The 22,240-nt window shown below is 43.8% G+C and overlaps 1 protein-coding gene across 2 annotated transcripts in view; it reads left to right on the top strand.

The window, feature by feature from the left end:
- AASDHPPT (aminoadipate-semialdehyde dehydrogenase-phosphopantetheinyl transferase) overlaps positions 1 to 20,414 on the top strand; it is a 70,378-nt gene extending 49,964 nt beyond the window's left edge. The window contains exons 5-6 of one of the 2 annotated variants that reach the window (XM_090029934.1): positions 14,236 to 14,313; positions 18,090 to 20,414. In XM_090029934.1, coding sequence (XP_089886060.1) covers positions 14,236 to 14,313; positions 18,090 to 18,248 — 237 coding nt within the window. In that variant the 3' untranslated portion in view covers positions 18,249 to 20,414. Of the gene's footprint in view, positions 1 to 4,306; positions 4,846 to 14,235; positions 14,314 to 18,089 lie in introns of those variants that run through there. The other variant, XM_090029925.1, reaches the window with a different exon arrangement.
- The last annotated feature ends 1,826 nt before the right edge of the window (positions 20,415 to 22,240 follow it).

Below are 22,240 nucleotides of genomic sequence, written 5' to 3'. Positions count from 1 at the left end.
ATAGTTATGTAAATCTAAATAGATAGTGAATCTTTGCTTATAATCAGTTTGTAGCCATTTCGTGTTGTGCTTTTCTCTCTCTCCTAATGTTCACCCCTATGAAAGTATTTATAAAAGCTATTCCTGTCCACAGTTAATAAATATTTAACAAGTTAGGCCAAATTCTTCCACAAAGGAAGCCACTTTCTAAACTAATTATATTACTTACAAAACATTTTAGCACTATAAGAAACACAAGCAAAAATGTTGGTCTCATAATAAATTATTGCATGGGGCTTGATATATGCCCAATGAATAATTTTCTTGCCTAGATCCTCACTGTAAAAGTATTAAAAATAAATTTTATCAAACCGGTTGGTGGAAAAGAGAACTATCTATACCAGCATTGCTAAATACTTTTTGCTAGTATTCAGACTCAGATTGAAACTTGTTATTCCTGTTATACGTTATACTATATAAACTTCCAATAAAGTTCTGGCACCATGTTCTTTCAGGAAGTCAAACTTTGGGTTCTCATACCATCTCAACCAGTGTCCCATAAGATCCTTTTAAGGGTGCTGAGGTATCGCTCAATATAACTGTTAGGTGTAGGGTCAGTTAATGTCAGCTGATTAGTCAAATAACCATTTATTATTTGACCACATGAAAAGAGATGTCACCTTCATTGCCCTTGTGCTACCATAAAAAAATTCTGAACTTAGGAAAGCCAAAGTACAACTGGATTTGCAGCTAGCAGTGGACATGAAGGGTGACAGAGGCTTTCTACAAGTATTTCAGCAACAAAAGGAACATCAGGGAAATTGTGGTTCCCTTACTGGATGGAGGAGCCAAAAAAGTAACAGAAGATGCAGAAAATGCTAAAGCACTCAGTGCCTTTTTTTTTTAACCCGAGTCTTCACAGGCATGGTCAGCTCCAAGACTCCTGGCCCTAACAGAACAGTTTGGGGAGGAGGTGAGCAGCCAACAGTGATGAAAGAACAGGTTGGGGACTATTTAGAAAATCTGAATGTGTCCATGGAGCCGGACGCACCTGGAGTACACCTGAGGTTGCTGAGGGAGTTGGCTGATGTGATTGCAGAGCCACTGGCCATTGTCTTTGAAAACTCATGGCAATTGGAATTGGTTCTAGACATTTGGAAAAGGGGAAATACAGTTCCTGTCTTGAAGAAAGGGAAGGGGAATCCAGGGAACTACATACCAGGTAGCCTTGCCTCAGTTATAGCCCAGCCTCTGGCACAGATCTTTGAAAACTCCTGGTGCTCTGGTGTAGTGCCCAAAGACTGGAAGAAGGCCAATGTGGTGCCTATCTTCAAGAAAGGTCTTAGAAAAGTTTGTTAAAGAGGCCATCCTTAATGGACTGGCAGATGCCAACATCCTGAGGGATAGCATAGGTTTGTTGCAGGTAGGTCTTTCTTGACCAATCTCATTACCTTCTACGACCAGGTGACCTATCACCTGGACAAGAGAGAAGAGATTGATGTTATATATCTTGACTTCAAAAAAGCCTTTGATCTGGTATCCCATGATCACCTCTTGGTGAAACTGGCCAGTTGCGGCCTTGAGTCCACCACAATCCGCTGGCTCTGTGATCAGACCCAGAGTGAATCGTCATGGGGCCGTAACCAGTGGGGTCCCCTAAGGCTCTGTGCTTCGACCCATATTGTTCAACGTCTTCATTAATGATGTGGACATTGCAGTCAGAAGCAGACTGGCCAAGTTCACCAGTGACACCAAACTTTGGGGCAAAGCATCCACACCAGAAGACAGGAGGACGATCCAGGCTGACCTGGACAGGCTCAGCAAATGGGCAGATGAGAACCTCATGGTGTTTAATGCTGAAAAATGCAAGGTTCTCCACCTTGGGAGGAAAAACCTGCAGCATCCTTATAGGCTCAGCAGTGCTATCCTGGCTAGCACTACAGAAGAAAGAGACTTGGGGTCATCATTCACCACAAGATGAACATGAGCCTGCAATGTGATGCTGCAGCTAGTAAAGCGACCAAAATGCTGGCTTGCATCCATAGATGGTTCTCAAGCAAGTCCTGGGACGTCATTCTCCCCTTGTACTTGGCCTTGGTGAGACCGCAGCTGTAGTACTGTGTCCAGTTTTGGGCTCCACAATTCAAAAAGGATGTGGAGAAGCTTGAGAGAGTCCAGAGAAGAGCCACGCGCATGATCAGAAGTCAGGAAAACAGACCTTACGGCGACAGGCTGAGAGCCATGGGGCTCTTTAGCCTGGAAAAGCGTAGGCTCGGGGTGATCTGATGGCCACCTATAAGTTTATGAGGGGTGACCACCAGTACCTGGTGGGGAACGTTTATTCACCAGAACGCCCCAAGGGATGATGAGATTGAACAGTTATAAACTCCTGCAAGACCGTTTCAGGCCGGACATAAGGAAGAATTTCTTTACTGTCCAAGCCCCCAAGATCTGGAACAGCCTGCCGTCAGAGGTGGTTCAAGCACCTATATTCAACATGTTCAAGAGCAAATTGGATGCTGATCTTGCTGAGATCCTATGACCCCAGCTGACTTCCTGCCCTTTGGGCAGGAGGCTGGACTCAGTGTTCTTCCGAGGTCCCTTCCAGCCCTAATCTCTGTGAAATCAATTCCTGAGAAAAAATAATGGAGCAGGTTGTTAAGGAATCCATTTCTAAGCAACTTGGAGGAGAAGGTATTTAGGGACAATCAGCGTGGCTTCACTAAGGGCAAATGCCTGACCAACCTGATTGACTTTATGATTAGATGACTGGCTCTATGGATGTGGGAATAGCAGTGGACACAATATCCCTTGATTTAGCAAGGCTTTTGAGACAGTCTCCCACAACATTCTTGGAAGCAAACTAAAAAAGTACAAGTTGGATAAATGGACTGTAAGGTGAATAGAAAACTTGTTGGATTGTCAGACTCAGAGGGTAGCAATCAATGGCTTGATGTCTAGTTGGCAGCCAATATCAAGTGAAGTGCCCCAGGGCTTGGTCCTGGGGCTGGTTTTGTTTAATGTCTTCATCAGCTACCTAGAAGATAAGATGGAGTGCACCCTCAGCAAGTTTGCAGATGCCACTAAGCTGGGCAGAATAACAGATATGCTGGAAAGTATGGCTTGGATTCAGAGTGGCCTAGGGAAATTGGAGGATTGGACCAAAAGAAATCTAATGAAGTTCAGTAAGAAGTGTGAAGTCCTGCACTTAAGATGGAACAGTCCCATGCACCAGTACAGGCTGGGGGCAGACTGGCTGGGCAGCAGCTCTGCAGAACTGACCTGAGGGTTACAGTGGACAAAAAGCTGAATATGAGCCAAAAGTGTGCCCTTGCTGTGAAGAAGGCTAAAGGCATACTAAGCTGAATTAGTAGGACTGTTGCTAGCACACTGTAGGAAGTTCTTATTTCTCTCTGTTCAGAACTGGTAAGGCCACATCTGGAGTACTGTGTCCAGTTTGGATCCCCCACTACAGAAGGGATGTGGACAAGTTGGAGAGAGTCCAATGGAAGGCAACGAAAATAGAGGACTGAGGACATGACTTCCAAGGAGAGGCTGAGGGAACTGGGCTTCTTTAGTCCGGAGAACAAAAGACTGGAGGATTTAATAGCAGCCGTCAGCTACCTAAAAGGGTGGTGCCATAGAGGAAGGAGCTACACCAGTGGTCTCCAATCTTTTTATGGTGAAGATCACTTTTTGTAAGTAAAGGGCACCTCAGGATCTACCGGCCCTCACCCTGCCCCACCCCCCCTGCCTTCCGAACAAGCCAACCGGGCTCTGACCCCCAAAACCCAGCCCAGCCCAGGCGGTAGGGGGTGTGGCTCAGCCCTGCTGCTTTTGACTGCGGAGCCTCTGACAGACTGAGATTGGGTGTTAGAGGCTTCACAATCGACCAGTCAATCAAAATCGAGGCTGACTGGTGGGTGAACACTGAGCTACTCTGTTCTCAGTGGAGGCAGATAACAGAACAAGGAGAAATGGTCTTAAGTTGCAGCAAGAGAAGTTTAGATATTAAGAAACATTTTCTCACCAGGAGGGTAGCAAAACACTAGAACAGGCTTCCCAGAGAGTTTGTAGAATCTCTGTCCTCAGAGGTTTTTAAGACCCAGCAAGACAAAGCTTTGGGTGGGGTGATCTAGTTCGGGATGGCCCTGCTTTAAGTAGGGGGTTGGACTAGATGACCTTATCAGGTCCCTTCCAGCCTTAGTTTTCTGTGATTCTGTGATCCACGCCCCTTGTTGCTCCACATATGTCCATTATTTGTGGATGCAACAAAGGTATTAATTTGTGTGGCTATTTAACAGTGAACATCTGTTTATTTTGGCAGGACAGCCCAGGCAACCCGGAGCTGCCCATACTCTCCAGCCTTCTTGGACAAAGGCCCACTCCTGCACAACCCAGGAATTCCCCTGCAGAATTGGCCCCCCCATATCCTAGGAGCAGCTGCCTGTCGCAGAGAGATTCTCTAAGGAATCTTGGGGTGCATTTCTGTAAGTGGGGAAAGCTGGATGTTACAGGGGTGTATCTTTGTAAGTGGGGAAACCCAGCTTACAAAGATACCCTGATATTCCTTGGTGCATGTCTAAGGTGTGAAAGCCAGGCATATGCTCTTGCAGCTTGAAGAGCTCTGCTCAGGAGCACACAGGATTGGGTCCCGCAAGGCTGAGAAGAGCATGTCACCTCTTGGCCCACATCCCAGCATAGCTATTCTGCTTCATTGGGGAACTTTTTTTCTACCTATAGGGTCATCAGTTAGCAAGGGGAGGAATGGAGGTTTTTCCTTCTTCGTCATGCAGAGGTCAGAATGCACTCTCCAGGCAATCCCTGCTCGGCTCCTCATTCCTGACCAGTTCCACTCCTGACCATTTTCTCTTTCTCCAGTAAGTCATCGTGGGGCTGCAGGAGCAACTCTGTGCTGAGGGAAGAACCAAAACCAGCAGCATACTGCATTTTAGAAACTGATTTTTTTCTTTTATAGTGCTGTGTGTGTTTTGTTCCTGATTTTTAATGTTTAACTGACCTTAGGGTTTGAAGATAAAGCCCAAAGAAAAGAAGAATGTTCAGTCTTGAATATCATTCAAATTTACATTTACCTAACATTGATAGTTATACATCCTAAAATATTGTATTGATTTTTTTAAAATGTTATTGTTTTAGAATAAGTTCTCTAACTTTGGGGGGCGGGGGGGCTTGTATTTTTTACCAGAATCTAGCTTACTGTCTTCACTGTACTAATAAATTTATACTCGAAACATTTCACCATTACTGGTTGGGACCTACCCAAATCAAAGCGACAGACAGGCAGTTTCACAGGCTGATTGCAGCATTGGCCATTTTTGCGGGCTTATCACGGCAGGCCTCCCCTTCCCTCACACTTCTGACTGGCTGAGGGGCCATGGCAGTCCTGCCATTCCCAGCAGATTGGCAGATGCCCTGAAACCATGGCATAATCTTCCTCTGGCTACAGCGTGCTACAGCAGCATGCTTATGGCTGCTTAAAAGATGGTATCAAAAACCTGTTGCTTCTTTGACTGGCCCCAGACTTGCACCTGTACTGAGCCTTTGTCACAGGTCAGCCTCTCATTTGCTCCCTCTTCTCCCACCTTGTGCTCCAAGTGATGGAGTAGTTTTATGACTAGTCAAATACCCAATCCTAATTGGATAGTTAAGTGTGCAAATGCCTCCATATGATTTGCAATATAAACCAGAGATTTCACATAGGAATCCATACTGTTAAAAATATTCTGATATATTCTTTGAGTTCTTTCCAACAAAAAAATTGCTGTGTTTTTCTGTAATCAAGAAGAGGTGAAAGCGAAGGGCTGTCGTTTTTCAAGATTCTAATGAGATTGCCGTGATTCTAAGGAGAGGTGACTTGAGTCTTAAAAGGCTGAGAACCACTGGCTTAACTTGGCATCAGATGAAGCATGTATTAGTGAACTGTAATAATCTTTTAATCTGTGCACCTAGATGATGTGGAGCAAAATATTAGCAGTTGCAATTATCAGGGCCTGGATTCAAAGAGGGATTTAATTGCTCTAGTTGCTTTTTAGTCAGAACTCATGTATCTTTTCTCAAATACACAGTTTAGCACAGTCCTACCTCTTCACACATGTGCGAAATTCTGTTGCACTATTGTGCATTCCAGCACTGGCAAGAACAGAAATGCTAGTGCGTTCTATTACTAGTGAGAACATAGTTCTCCATACCATGAGAAAGCACAGTATATAGCTCAATAATATTTTGAATGAGAGATGCATTTTATACTTGAATCCTGCCTAAGTCTGTTTTGAGGAATTCAGAAACTATTCATCACTGTTTGCATCCCTTAAGGAACAATCTGGTACCATACTCTGAGCATGTTGCTCAATAATGTATTGTTCAGATCATTTGCCCTGGAAATGGGAACTTCCACCTTGAAGGAGATTAAACCCACACAGCTCCCTTTCCAGGAAAGCTCTCTAACCTCCAGTATGCCTGCTAGAGATTTCTTCCACCCCATCTGCTGAAGCTGAACCTCAGCAGGGAATCAGGAGTGCAAGACTCCATGGGATTAGAAAATGATGAAGCAAGAGGCTCCCTTTTTCTGATCTCTGCTTTTGGGACTATTTACATAATTTGTATGAGATAATCGGATAAAATGCATAAACAGTATGTCCAGAATTTGGTTTTGTTTGAGGCTTTTTTCGGTTGGGGTAAAAGAACGAGCTCAAATAACTTCAGTCACAATCAATCTACTTATTTTTAGGCATTTGTTTCCTGCTGTTCTTTAGAGATTGCTTTACAAACACCCACCAACTGTGCTGTGAACAGAGTTTGAGAGAGAATTTCTTACCTAGTAATATTTTTTCTTGGACCTGTTTTTCCAAGGTAGATTCCCATTTTGTGTTGCTTATTTTTTTCTAACATATTCTTTAAATTCTGGTTAATTGACCAAAAAAGTTCTCTCTGGACCTCAGATGGAAAAGGTGGGAGGAGTTAGAGTGCCTAGTTAGGGATAAGAATTCTCTGTTCTGTGTACAGAGGGGGGGGCTATCCATCTGTCTGAACAGATGGGAAAATATAGGAAAAATACACTATTATTAAATAAATTCTTTTTTTTTTGGTATTGAGCACTTGGTTTGTGGTAAAATACAGAGGAATATTTTACATAATAGAAACAGCAGCCTTCTTAACAAATAAGTGAAGAAAAATAAGATTGAAGTGAGAATGTATTTAAATAACATTTGTTTACAAAGATAAAAAGCTTGATTATGCCATTCCTTAAATTGAATAATCCTAATTACTTAATTGTCCCTCTTAATTAAATTGGACTGCTTGTGCTAGAATTAGATTTTCCAAACTTTTTATGATTCTAAAAAAGTTCTTGTGTTTTCTTTTTGGTGGTAAATAAGTTTCAGCACTCCACAAATGCTCAACCCTGCTTCCATCTACGTCTTTGAAAAGAGTTTATTGGACAAGAAAATTACTAAATTTATTAGTGATTATTCCGAAACCACATTTTGGATATATTTGCTGATTCATTTTTAATTGTTCTGAAGAGCAGTTCATAGAAGATTTTGCAGAGCTCTGTGCTAAATATTTTGTGGCCCTTCTGCTTCACTTACTCATTCACAGCAGCAAGTAAAACTCATTCCAACCCCTTGGCTAGATCGAGGGGAGTTAACCTAGCTGTTGCTTGCTTCTTGCTGCCAACACATCCCCAGTGGGACTCCTTGCTCTGAATTTCATTGGTGGGCTTTGCCCACCCCAAATTCTCCACTTGTCCACCCCAAATTCTCAGCATCTCTGGAAGCCCAGCAGGTTAGACAGCACAACTTCAAATGCTGAATTTGGCTGGTGGGCCACATGTTTGACATCCCTGATTTACAGTATAGGACAGAGGTGCTCAACCCTATCCATGGTCAGTGGGCCATATCCTGGCTTGCTGAGCTCCCCATGGGTCCACAGATTTGGCAATGGGATAGCAATGGCAGTGTTAATTGTCACTTCTCTGCTGATAAATTTCCATAACCAGGGTGAGCCTGGTGGGTTGGATAGCATGGCCCTGCATGTTAGATCAGGTGCATGTATCTTGTGTTCATGGGGTTCAATCTCAGCACGCAGGGCTCAGTCAAAGCAGTGTGGGGCTGGACCCAGCCACAGCAGCACAGGGCCATATAGGGGCTCATGGGGCCTGACCCCAGTCACTGACCCCATAAGGGGTCTGGCCCATGGACTGGCCTTGCTGCAGACACCTGGCCCAGAGGGCTGAAAAGTTGAACGCCACTGGGATAGAATAATACAAAAGTAAGGCTGGAAGGGACCTCACATGGTCATATAATTCAGACCCCAATCAAGGTAGGACAGTCCCTTAAGTAAACCATCCTAGCCAAGTATTCATATAACTTGTTTTAAAACATCCAAAGATGGAGATTCTATAACTTCTCTGGGTAGCCTCCTCCAATGCTTAACTACCCTCAGAGCCAGAAAACTTTTCATAATATACAACCTAAATTTTCTTTGCTACAATTTATGACCATTGTTCTTTGTCTTGTATCCTTTGGCCACAAAGAATAGTCTTGCACTCTCCTCTTTGTAATCACTGTTCAGGTATTTGAAAACTCTTACCAAGTCTTCTTCTCTTCTTCAGACTAAGTGAGTATATGTGTGCAATTTCTGATTCTGAACTCTGATTCTGAGCTTTGTTTTACACTGAAGAACCTTATAAATATGGAAATAAAACAATGTTAGGATTTAATTCAGATCATGAATGTTTTTCTCTTTCTCTTTGTTGCAAATATACAATTGCAAATATTAGTTAAAATAGTTGAGAACAGAAGTCATGAATAATTTTAGGAAATTATCATGCCTTTGTATATACATGCAGTTTATTAGTGGCCTTCCATATGAACTTAAGAAAGCCATTAATTTTCTTCTTTGTAGACTATATGAGCTTGCTTTTAATTGATTTGAAATGCTCACTCTGTGCTTCTTAACATGTAAAATCAGTTAATCAGTAATTATAGATCTGATTTAAAGAGTCTAACAGCGTATGTTTTTAATAAGTATGGGATAAAAAGAGCTTGATGGAAGTAAAAGTGGCAGAATCTAGTGCTAGCAATTCTGAAATACTTGTATAGAGTTGGGCATAGTAGCACTGTGGTTAATTTAATCTTAGTGCAGCTCCAGAGGTTAAACTTTAAGCCTCATTTTAAACCTGTGCCAAAGGGAGCAGCCATTTAAATCATGAAAATGGAACTAGGAGTTTTCCAAACTCAATTGATTTGTGATGTTAAAGGCATTGCTTGAGGCAGTATAAACAGGCCTGTTCATTTTTAGAATAGATTGTTCTTACACCTCATTTAGACTTGCTACTTTATTGCTGAATGCCTGTGATTAGCTGTTGATCAGATATTGGCATTTCATTGCCTCTCCTTACACTGTTACTTAGAAGGCCTTACCTTTAATAGCAGGCTTGAAATTGACAAGACCTGGCCATTTTCAAGCTGCAGATAGCACAGCACTAGCAGTGCTACTAGCTAGAAGGATTAATTATCCACCTACATATTAGGCAGTATTCTAATTGCTAAGCAAGCCAGCTATATGTGGTTTTGACTTTTATATGAGCAGATATTCAGCTTTGGCTCCTAACAAACATTAAAAATGCAATGAGATTAGCGGCAGGATCTGATGCACACCTACAAGGTGTGCTCCCCCAGCTTGGAACTCTGGTCATCTCAGCAGCTCTCCCAGCTACCTGAGCACATGGTACCCTCCCTCCTAATCATCTGACTGGGGTCTCAATTGTGGAAGTGCAGGATGCACGCCCCCATCCTCCCACCTAGGAGCTCATCAGCTGAGGGGCCTTCCAGCCTCTGGAGCACGCAGCCTGTGTGTGCTCCAAAGGTTGGGCACTGGCCCACACGTTCAAATAAAGGCATGCTAGAAACCAACCAGAAAGTTATTACACGTTTTATATAACTTTGTAGCATAGTCCCCATTTTATCATGCTATTTACTAATTGAAAATGTGGCCAGAACGGTTCTTAAGACATGATTAACTGGTTAATCATGTCTTAAATTAATGTCTGTCAGGGACATTTGTGACGTCTCTACAGCCATGTTACTTTTAAGATAGGATCTTCAAGGTAGCTGATCAACCCAGTTGTTTTCAGTAAAGCGCTCCCTATGTAATTGAAACTTTATGAATAATTCCATTGTTGGCGTACAAGTAAATATGGAACAGTCTTACTAAGTGATATTTCTGTAATGCCAACCAGTGTATCAGTCCAAACTTTTGTTGCTAAGGTCAACAAATATGAATGAATATGTTTTTCAAGTAATTCTGTTGAGTAAGAAGATGATATTTTATGTGTTTTTCAGGGTAAGGCTTTAGAGTTAGATTTGACAGGTTTCTGGCCTCAAAAAGGGGCATTTCAAATCCTAGAAAGCACCATAGCTCAAAGCAGTTAAGTGACTACTTTGCATCTGCTTAAAGGAGGTAAAGGAAGAACAAATGGAACTCCACAGTGCATCTACTGGTTTGGAAAGAAGAAGCTTGATCTGCTGTTTCTCTACAGAGGAACTCCTCTACTGCTGTCCTTGTTCTTTTTTTCTTTGGCTGTTTGCCTCCCTTAGTGACAGAATTCATCTTATAAGTTGGTTTTGTGTTTCTATTAAGTGAAGTAACAAAATAATAGGAAATAAGAAAATCGGGTGCATTACAGATCATATGAATGGCATTAAACGTCACTAACATCTGATTATACAAACAAGATTCAGTAAACTTGCATATGTTCAGTAAGCAAGTTTAAAGAGTTTCTGCACATTTATTTTAAAAGAATTGTATGGTGGATTTAGGATTTACCGATACAGACTTGAGGGTACAAGTAAATGCATTCTGCCATGTATTCTAATCTCATCAGTCTTTTGCCCTTAGGACATGTAAAATGTGAAAGAGGAGAAATGAGGTGATAAAATCGAGACAGTCATTTAACAGTCTAGACAAACATGAAGCATTGCCACCTTATGGAGCCTTATAAATTGTTTAGCAGCAGTTCTTCAAACAACTGATCCTCATAGATGGCCATTCCTCCTTTCGAAGAAAGTAACAGTATTGTGTGAGGTGTGTGCAAATGACAAACCCGATCCATCTGTAATAGAAGTCCTTGTGCTGGACTTGTTTTCTGGTTTGTATCTGAGAAGGAGAAGAAAACAGGAAAATGTGGTGTATTGCTTAAGAGCAAGCAAAATTTATCAAAATGCAAGGCTTCTTTCCAGGGGGCAAATTTCAAATACGCCTACATTTCCCTCTCACATAAAATACAGTATTTACTAGTTTAGTAGGTTTTGGTTTTTGAACTTTAGTGTCTTACATTCTAGCCAGCTTTTGAAGTTTTAACATTCATTTGTGAAAAGGTAGTAAGCAACTTAAGATAGTATTCAAATAGTATTAGTATATATCTAAATGTGGGGCTTGGTGTAACTGTTGAGTCTCTGTTTGAGGAGCAAAATATAGAATTACCTAGTTAGGCATTTAGCATACCCATCACTGGAGAGGCTTTAAGTGTGTGTAGCTATATTATGTAGAGAATGGGTATTCAGTGTAGAGAATGGGGAATGGTATATGCATACTTGAAGAGACTCCACTGGAGTTGATGGGAAATGCTAAGGCTTCTAGGTATCCATTATATGTCCAAAATTACTTGCAATTCACAAAACTTGTACATACTTCTAAGTAAATCAGAATGAATGATGGTACTCGCTTTGTACCCCAGACAAGGCAGGCTCAGGTTCTAGATCTCCTCTCCCTCCCAAACAGATTTGGACCCAGATCTTCCATTTCCCAGGGGAAACAGAAAATGCCCTAACTACCAGGCCACAGAATAAGCTAGAATGTCCCCTCATTCCTGTTTAAGTCTGGGTCCCTGGTCAGGCAAGAATGCAAGGATCTTGGGGCCAAAAAGAAATCAAGGAAGATGGAGCTTTGGATTGAGGGCACTCTCTTGAGAGACTGCAATGCTGCATTCTAATCTGTTTACCAAACTGATTTTTGTTTTTTAAACCAATGAATGTCTAATGTAAAATGGAAGAGCAATGCTGGGAGGCATTACCCTCGCAGACATAACTGAAATGTCATGGTGGATTTAGGGATGCTGGCACTGGGTAAATTTGAATTGCTCCTTAGGAATTGCATGTTTAATTCCTGCGTAAGTCCCAGTTAAGTGGTCCTTGATCTTTAAGTCAGGACAAAGCAGTGACACAATTCCTAGATATCAGTTGTTAGGAAGAAAGCACCTTTTTCCAGATTGCATTATCACGCCTGTTCTATTCAAACAACTTGAATGAACAATATTTGTTTCACTCCAAATTATATTTTTTTAATCTGGATTTACACTTAAACATTTTTTTTTAATTTTTAATTTGAATTTTTATGCTTAAATTGATTTGATGTTATGTCAGGAAGCCCTGTAGTTGCAGGGTATGGAAAATTTACATTTTAGTTAATTTAAAAGGGAGGAGAATGAGCTGCAGCTTGAGAACCTGTATCAGCAGTTAGCCTGTGTATGTTACATCTGCATGAGCCTGTGGCAATACAAGCAACCTAAATAGTCTGAATTTTGACCCTGAATGAAGCAGGATTACAGCTGAAGTGATTTTGCTACATTTTTATCACTCCAAAGTCATACAGAGGTAACAAGTGCATCATTGCAGTTTATAGCAGTATTCTTTATTAGTACTGTTATTATGTCTGTCTACATCCACAGGAAGGTAAAACAAAAAGTAGAGGTGCACCTATACATTGGTCCATATCATATTGGCACTGACAAAAGGAACATTGACATTAACAGTAATCAGCTTTTCTTGGCTGATATGGCCAATAATGTCACTAATAAATACGCTGATGCAGTTTGCACACGGCCAGCCCAGCAGCTTGCAGAGCAGTATTTGGCTGTTAAGTCTGCTGGGGGAAGGGGAGGGAAGGGGCTTGGGGGGTGTAGATCAAGGCCCCTGCAGTGAGAGAGTGAATGGGGCCGGGGCAGGTGCTGCCCAGCTGGCTGCCAGACAGAGCTGCAAGCAGCTCATCCGGGGTGCACAGGGAGGGGGGTGGGGTGGCTCCCGCCACTGTGTACACCCCCAAGGGAGGCAATGGGAGTTGTGTGCCCCCTGGATCTGCATGCAGGGCAAGGACAGGCTGGGGGTGGCATTGGGCTCTTCCCGGCCCGGGATGGGGGGCTGGGCTGCAGCTGTGCTCGGAGTGGGCAGCGGTGGCGCTGGGAGGGAAAGCTACGCACTCCCCCATAACCCCTCCTCCCAGTGCCACCACCCACTCCAAGCGCAGCCCCGGCCCAACCCCGCTGGACTGGGAAGAGCCCAGTGCTGTCCCTGACCCCAAGTGTGCAACATCAGCTGACCCTCGCCCCGCGCACAAATCCAGGGGGCACATGCCTCCTATTGCCTCTCCCAGTGGTGCACGCAGTGACGGAAGCCCTTTCCCATGCCCCCCTGGATAAGCAGTTCATGGCTCCGACCAGCAGCCCTTCTCACCCTGGCTGAGCAGCGCCTGCTCCTACCCCAGCCCTACTCCCTCCTTCAGTGCAGGTGCCTCAGTTTGCTCCCCTCCCTCCCCAACCACTTTTCTCCCAACAGATTTACCAGCTGGACACTGCTCTCCAAGCTGCCAAGCTGCATATTGGGAATCAGATCGGTATTAGCCAATATGGCTTGTTAATAATCAGTCATCGGTATTGACCCAAAAAATTTTTATCAATGCACCCCTAACAGAAAGCTTAATGTTCGCTTTAGCATTACTGTCTCAACAGAATCATTGCAGTAGCCGTATGTTAAGAACAGCTGTAGTGTACAAAAGTCTCTAGTATTTTAGTCTATTTTCACTCACTGAGGACTTTATAAAACTTTCACTTTTCTGGATTGAGTTGTCTGTGCTTGATCTCTAGCAAGTTTGAGCAAAAATTGTATCGCCATGTTTGGACAAGAATGAAAAATGCATTTTTCAAATTAATACAAAGAATTACCTTATAGTCAGTATACTTGAGTGGCAATTTGGCTTTAGAATTCACATTATTCTACAATAATAATTTGCTGCGTTTCAAAGGATATTGATTTTTTTCTTGGGCAAATTACGAGCCTTTCTTAAAAAAATCACATATTCTGCAAGTACTAAGCTTAAGTGTGTACCTAAGGAGAAATGGAATACACTGAAACTTCACAGTTATTCTCTGTCTGTCTGTCTGTCCATCTTTCTCTCAACTAGGAAACCCGGTTAGATGATCACCACCATGTTGCAGTTGCTCTTGGGAAACCAAAAGGAATTGGACAAAAGCATTCTGAAGTAAGACTTCATGAATTATTTTCTCTCAGGACAAATTTATTGGGCTTCTCATAGTTCTGGGAGAATTGCTGTAAAAACACTCTCTGTCCCCTTGCTCCCACTGTTCTTTATCACATGCCAAAAAATGTAATATAACCACTGCTTAGTATGCCAGGTACCTCTGCCGTGGATGTGCATATTGGCATATGTCCAGACTCACTTTAATGGTGGCTTTCTCACATTCTTTCACTTTTTAGTGCAGGTACAGCAGGACCATGTGGATAGACTCTTTTTATGGGGGAACTACCTAAAATTCTGTATCTTAAACAGAGAAATAAAAATTGTGGCCATGCATTTCATTTTCCCATATTCTATAATACTGTCCTTATAATAAGGATAATGGGTCCTCCCTAATTGGAAAAAAAAACCCCAGCAACTCAGAATTGACAGGCTGTTCCCCATCCTTCCCCTCCCCACCCAACACACAATGGGATCGGGGCCAGGTTGCCTCCCTCCCTGTCACTCCTCCCACACGTGGCCACATTGGTCCAGGCTGCTCCCTGTTGCCCCCAAACATCCAGATCAGGGCTGAGCTACTCCCTCCAACTGCAGTGCATCCAGATCAGAACCAGTCCCCTGCGTATCTGGATAAAGGCTGCACATCCCCCATTTCCTCCCCACCCACATTGCCAGAGAGGCCCCTGCTGAGCCAGCCCTGAATACCAACCAGATCCCGCCCACAGACAGACCTGGAATCTCCCATCCAGCCTGCAGACATATCTTGCAGTGCCTGTTTGGCCTGCGGGACAAAAAAAGGTCAGGTACAACTGGGAAGGACAAATACATTTAGAAACAAGATGCTTGTAAGTCTTATCCATGAATTTAGTGGTTCTGGACAGCACCTGCAGGTCCTGCAACAGATTCATTTGAAGATGTGGTCAGTGTGATGCTGTAGCTAAGAAAGCACAAGATTTTTGGATGCAGGTGTAGGAAGAGGAGATCAGTAGTATCTTTGATTACTCTGTGGGCTTATTCAGCCTAGAGAAGAGGAGACTGAGAGACCACTAAATAGCAGCTTTCAACTACCTGAAGGGAGGTTTCCAAAGAGGATGGAGCTAGATTGTTTTAACTGGTGGCAGATGACAGAACAAGGAGCAACAGTCTCAGGTTGCAGCAAGGGAAGTTTAGGTTAGATATTAGGAAGACCCTTTTCACTAGAAAGGTAGTAAACCACTGGATCACTTTACCCAGACAGTCTCCATCCTTGAAGGTTTTCAAAACCTGTCTAGACAAAGCTTTAGCTAGGGTGATGTAGTTGGGGATGATCCTGCTCTGAGCATGAGGTTAGACTAAATGACCTCCTGAGGTCCCTTCCAACCCTAACTTTCTATGATCAAGACCTGAACCTTACGCTAGTCATACCACCCTGGGTCCTGGACTGTTTGTTGCATCTGAAGCCTTCTGACCTTCCACTCACTTCCACCAAGTCTACCTCATGACCCTATTTGCATCAGTTAATTAAACTGCATATCAGGGCTGATTAATGGGTGTTTCATTTTGAATCTGGTTTGACGTGTTTTGAGCTCAAAACTGAAATCAATATGAAACAAAAGGCTTTGAAACAGTTTCGAATCTAAACAAGGACACTTGGAAAATTTTGAAACGTTTTGAGTTTCAAAACCAGGCTTGCTGCAGCTAAACAAAAAGTAGGAGAGGGAGGGGGAAGAGGGAGAAAGATTGCTCTGATATTGACATCTAGCTCCCTGTTCGATTCCCCAGCTCTCTGATTGCTTCCCCCAGTTCTTCCCGGGGGGCACAGGCCCCCAGATGATGCAGGATGACAGCCCACACTGAGAGCCAGGAAGTACCCAAGCTGACGCTGGCCACAGCCAGCAATGGTAGCCTGTTGTTATCCTATGCGCAGATCCGGGGGCCTGCCTCCCCCCTCTCCCCCCCGGAGGAGTCTGGCACAACCCCGCAGCCCTCTCAGGGGGCATGGTCCTCGAGATCTGTGTGTGGGATGACAGCAGGCTGCTGCTGCCAGCTGGAGCCAGTGCTGGGTTCTTCCTGGCATTCGGCACAGGCTGTGCTGAACAGACTCAGGTGCTGGCGTTGGCCCCAGCTGGCAGTGGCAGCATGCTGTCATCCCACATGCAGATCTGGGGACCTGTTCCCCCTGGGAAGAGTCCAACACAGCCCTGTAGCCCTCCCTGGGGGCGAGGACCCTCAGATCTGTACGTGGGATGACAGCAGGCTTCCACTGCTGGCATGTGATACGAGTTTTGCTTTGAACAGTTTGAGGTATAGTTGCCTATAAACCCCTGCACCTATCTCCTTGAAACGTGGCAAGCTTTATGGCCTCAAAAGGAGCTACCATCCCTGGTATTTTCATCTGAATCAGGCAAGAAATGACAAAGTTTATAGGCATTTTCATGATTCCCCATGATTGTCTATGGGTAAAACATCAAAACAGCTAAAGAGTTTCAGTTAAACAAAATGGAGCAGTGTCCCTTTGAAACGGTAAAACAGAAGTCGAGATGAAGTGGTATTATTTCGCACAGCCTTACTGCCTATCTTTTTTTGGAAACACAACTTCTCACAGGGAGAGAAATATTTAGTATACATATGCTGGATATTTCCAAAATTTTGCTATATTATACTGCCAGAAGTGTGCTGCTCCATGTATTTGTGGCTAAAGGCAGCCATTCAAAATGGCTCAGTGGGTAGTAAACTTTCTCACTGGTAATATCAGTTGATCTCTCTGCCAGATGTCAAGGCTCACTCCACCAAAGTTCAAACAGCATCCTCTGTTTGCATAAAAAATGTACTCGTATGTGGAGGTACAAGGCACTAATCAGTAACATCACAGAATTTTGTCAGGCAATATTTGTTGGAGTCTGCTGCCAGAGCTGATGCCAAATTTGAATAGAGCCAGGCCATCCTTGTTTGATGTAGCAAATACTGTCCATCTTACCACCCAGAAAAGGCATTACTTGCAAGTCACTTACTATCAAATCCACAGACACATAATCAAAGAAAATAAAAGGGGTTTTTTGAGATACTGACCAACAACTTGCCTTCTAAAAAACAGTTGTAACCCCCATATGCTTTTGGAGACCACAGTTATTGTGGTATTCAAGGAGCAGCGGAATTGAGGGAAGATCAGAGCCAACTCATACCTTATGTTTTCTTAAATAAGAACAAGGAGGCAAAGGCCACACGTGTAACTCCAGTGGTTGCTGCTGTTCAAATTGATCTGGTCTCCCATGCATGTTCAGGGTTCAGGCATCCACACTGTGACAACAAAGCACCATATTTACTGTAGAATAAGTACTTTCCTCATTCTGGCTTTCTTTTTGTCCCTTCATTTCTTACACCAGAATTTAAGGACCAAATCCTATTTCACTACTTAAGTTCCCCAAAAAATGGTTAATGCAAGAACTTAATGAGTCCTCCTTCTCAGTGCATTTTGTTATTTTAGATTAAAGGCTGAGATGGCGTGTTATAAAAGTAAGCCTGTTAATTTTTTTTCCACAGACTCAAGTAAGATGGAATAGGATTGCATAGTTAGAACAGAATCTGGCCCTAAATCTTCAGACTGTCTTGATTGCCCTATTGCTCTGCCTCTGTAGGACAGTACTGATAAGGTTCATATTACTGAAAATCTGAACCTTTCTTTTTATTCTTGTTGGTAGTTAGAACAGTTTGAACTGAGTGGGGCGTGGAGGGCAGCAGGTGAACAAAGGAAGAATAATTAAATTGGTTCAAGTGTCTAATCCAAACTGTATTCTCCTTAGGTTCTTTCTACAGAACTGACACAGCCACAGTTCACTGTGTTGACTTTTGAAGATTTAGTTGCCTCTGGTATTCCTATATCACCTGAAGACCCTGCACAGTGGGATATCTTTTGTTCAAAGCAGGAGTGCCCAGCACGACAGAGTTCTCATTCAAGATAAGACTGCATTTACAAGGGGGGAAAAAAACCTGAACATTTTCAAAGACTTCACACTTACGGTCCACAATTGTGAATGGGTGTTTGTATACAGATAAAAAATATATTGCTCTATGCAGCCAAAGATAAGGTGTGCCAGATTCACAAAGCTGATGTCTTTGCCCCTTTGTCCCAGATAATAGGTTCATTTCAGACTGAAGAGACTCTGAAATTAGAAGTCTAGGTTGATCCCACACCTTTTCTTCCTTATGTAATTTGCTTTTCCTGATATGCAGTTCTCACATCTCCCTCATTGCCCCCTGCCAGGAGCAATGAGCAGAGCTATGTTAATGTGGCTCTTAACGAGCCAACAAGTGTTTAATATTTAAAGAGAATGTGGTTTTTTACTTAATTTATGCTGCTGGTGTTTAAGCAATATTATTTCCTCTCGTTTATGAAATTATAATTTTATTCCCAAATGGATGTGAAAAGCCAAAGTAAAGCAGGGTTGGGTACTGATGATGGTGCTGTTATACAGTGCATATTCTATAGAACATGATTAAACTTAATCTGGTACAAGAGGAGACTGATGGGTAAATCAGAAGCAACTCTTGATGCTAGGGAAGCAACACCTGCATAAAAACCAGTTTGAGAAAGACATTTCTAGTCATGTTGTCATTCCTGGACTTCCAAAGGTAAGTGCTAGGTCTGTGCGAAGCTTCAGTTGCTTAACCTATTTGGAGGAGATTCGGCCTAATTCGGTGGCTAAATCCGAATCAAATCAGGAGACCAATTAAAAGGTCCGAATTGATTTGAAGCCTCCAAATAGATTTGGAAAAGATTCGGAGATTAGGCAGTCTCCCCTTGCTGCCGCAGGGAGCTGGACCTGGGCTCGGTGCCAGTAAGTGTGGAGGGCTATGGGGGGGACCCCCATCAGGCCCCATCCCCTGCCTGCTCCCCCAGCCTCCCTGAGTATCCCCCAACCCCCACCCACTCTCCCAGCCCCATCAATGGCTGCTCTGCTGGCCACAGCGTTCTGGCACAAAAAAACAACAGAAAAGCCCCGCACTCACCAGTTGCTGCAGCCGCTGTTGGGACCCCTTGGGGGCTCATGGCAGAGCGCCCCCCATGCAACATGGGGCACTGGGGGGCAGCAGGGATTACCCCCCTGCCTGACAGGAGCTGGTGAGTGTGGGGCTTTTTTTTTTAAAGTGCTGGGACGCTGAGGCCAGGTGGGGCAGCTGTTGACGGGACCGGGAGAGTGGGTGGGGGATGAGGCCTGTTCAGTTTGGAGATTCGGCAGTGGCTGAATCTCAGAACCAGATTTGGACAAATTGATTTGGGACAGTGATTCAAATCACCAAATCAAATCAGTGTCCCCCAAATTGGCCAAATCTGAATCGGAAGCAAATACTAGCCGCTTCGCACGGGCCTAATAAGTGCCTCAGTCAGCCTTTCTCTCACATCTGTTTTAGTACTCCTATTCCATTGATACCATACAAATATCTTGTCTTCTGGCTTGGTATTTGCTCCCTGGTTAGCAGATACATACCTAACAGTATGTCTGCAGTCCTAGATTGACATTTATTTCTGTTCTCTGCTACTTTGGAGATCACTGCTTTTGAAATATCCCAGAGTTGTGCTGTCTTCCAAGCCAGACTGCAAAGCCAAAGCATGGGGATATAAAGTATTGTAATATAAAAAATAAAGTCATTTTGGAGAGATCAGTAAGGATTTGAATTTTCAAATATTTCTCATCCCTTTTTAAAAAAAATCTCATTTTGTATCCTGTTTTGTTTTGTTTTGTTTGTCTAGGAGGCAAAGATCCTTGAGAACAATTAAAAGGTTCAAGAGATGGATAGGGACCAGATAAAGAGACCTCAGATAAAAGTCTTAATTCTTTTCCCACAGTAGTCAAATATGATTCCTGTTGACTTCAGTGGAAGCAGTATTGTGTCCAAGTGGGTTGCTATTCCATTTTCTGATTGGATGAGAATCTGTTTGTATTTACAACCATTAAAGTCATGCCTCTGGTGTTAAATAAGATTTAAAGTGGGAAGAAAATGAGTGTGGTCCTACAAAGTCAATTTGGCCTTACCCATCCTATGTCCTCCTCTTCCCCTCTGTGCCCCCTCCCAGCCAAATTTCATACTGAGTGCTGGTGCTTTGTTGGTATTTGGGGGTGAGGGTGGAGGTAGTTGTGGGTGTCCCATGGGTGCTGGGGGCATGATTAGCACCATTGCAGCCATTGGCCTGCTCAGTGAAGGCAACTAAAGCAGTTTGGTGGAATTTTCTCTCCAGTCTGAAGCATGTCAGTGACACAGGCACCTGTCCAGTGCATATATGCACACAAAGAGCTACTGGTTGATGGCTTACACAACACTAGCATTAGCTTTTACTACATTTAGTGTGTCATGATGGTACTCTTGAGTAGGATGGCTGTGCCAGCCTAGTCAAGAGGGCCATCATGATGCACACCATTCATCAGCTGCTGTGTCTCCTTTCAAAAGTAGCAGTGAAGGCTGCTGCCATGCTCTCCCTTGGTCTTCCAGCTCCTACCCATGTGCTGAGCTCTACCCTTGAAATTTCATCAGCCCTGGATCCTGCAGGCTAGTTTTCCCACACATGGCCAGGAACAAGCTGGAAGCATATCTGTGAATACATTACAAGTTCCTTCCACTGCACGACCAAGAAGCAATCAAAGCAGCTATTGACTTGTTTCTTGCCTGAGCCACAGCTCCTACATTGGGTGTCCACCTTCCTGCTTGCCACAACCTTTCAGCACATTGCCAGCTTTCTGACCCGTACCAGGGAGGCTGAAAAGTGTATAAGCTTGTTGAAATTTGCATTTTTTAAGTCCAAGACTTCAATCCTGCTATCTGATTTGTCTGCCTTATATCGGACAGTGAACATGATGGTTTCACGGTTGCTGTTGCCCAGACTTCCCTCTATATTTAAGTTGGTCACAAGGTTGTCTCCTTTGGCCAGGGCCAATTCTAGCAGAGCATCACTTCTGGTTGGCCCATGCACCCCCTGAGCCAGGAAGCACTCCTCAACACAGGTCAGCAAGGACTGGAACCAATCCAGCTTGGCTGAGTGTTCCTTCCAGGAGATGTATGGATAATTAAAATAGCCCGTGACAACCATGTCATGTGCACATGTGGCCTCAGTCAGTTCTCAGGTAAACTCCAGATCAAGTTCCTCCCCCTAGTTTGGTGACCTGTAGTATACACCTACAGTTAGGTCTCACCACGCCCCCTTCCCAACCCCCCATAACTTGACCCAGGGAGTTTCATGCTGTCCATTTTTGGAGCCAATGTCAGCCTTCCAGGAGGTGTACTGCTGTTTCACATAGAGAGCAATGCCTCCATCTTTCTTCCCTATCTGGTCCCTTCTATGCAGGGTGTAGCCCTCTATAGCTACACTCCAGTCATGTGAGGAGTCCCACCAGGTCTCTGTAATCCCTACTAGATCATAATGCACACTAGAGAGTAGGAGGGCTAGATCCTGCTTGTTCCCCCTGCTCCTGGTGTTAGTATATAGGGACCTGAATCTTCCTACTGAGGCCCGCATCTCCCTGTACCACTGATGGAGAACTACTCCCTCAGCTCCCACAAAAGTGGCTTCCCAAGCATCCCTATATACAGGGCTTACTTGTATGTTGATCCCTGGACATGTTTGAATTTATGTATCCCCGTCCCCCAGCAATTTTAATTTAAAGCCCTATCCAGAAGATTGGCCATCTTGGCCACGAACAGGGACTTACCTTTCCTCCTGTAGTGGATGCTGTCCCTTCCCAGGAGTCCTCTCTCCCTGAAATGCGTGGTGTGAAGCCGGGTCAAGGAATCTGAAGCCTTCTCAGTGGCACCAACATCAGAGTCACCAGTTCACTTCCTCAATGCATCCTTCCCCTCTGAGACTGCAGCCTGAAAGAGGGAACACAGAAGAAAAGACTACCTGGGCCCCCAACCCCTTGAGCCTAGCCCCCAGAGCCCTGTAGTCACTCATGACCCAGTC

The sequence above is a fragment of the Crocodylus siamensis genome, chromosome 1, assembly GCF_052110815.1.
Source record: "Crocodylus siamensis isolate JL-2025a chromosome 1, ASM5211081v1, whole genome shotgun sequence".
Lineage (NCBI taxonomy): Eukaryota > Metazoa > Chordata > Crocodylia > Crocodylidae > Crocodylus > Crocodylus siamensis.
Note: the sequence above shows the minus strand (reverse complement) of the source record. Positions and strands in the feature narration are given on the sequence as shown.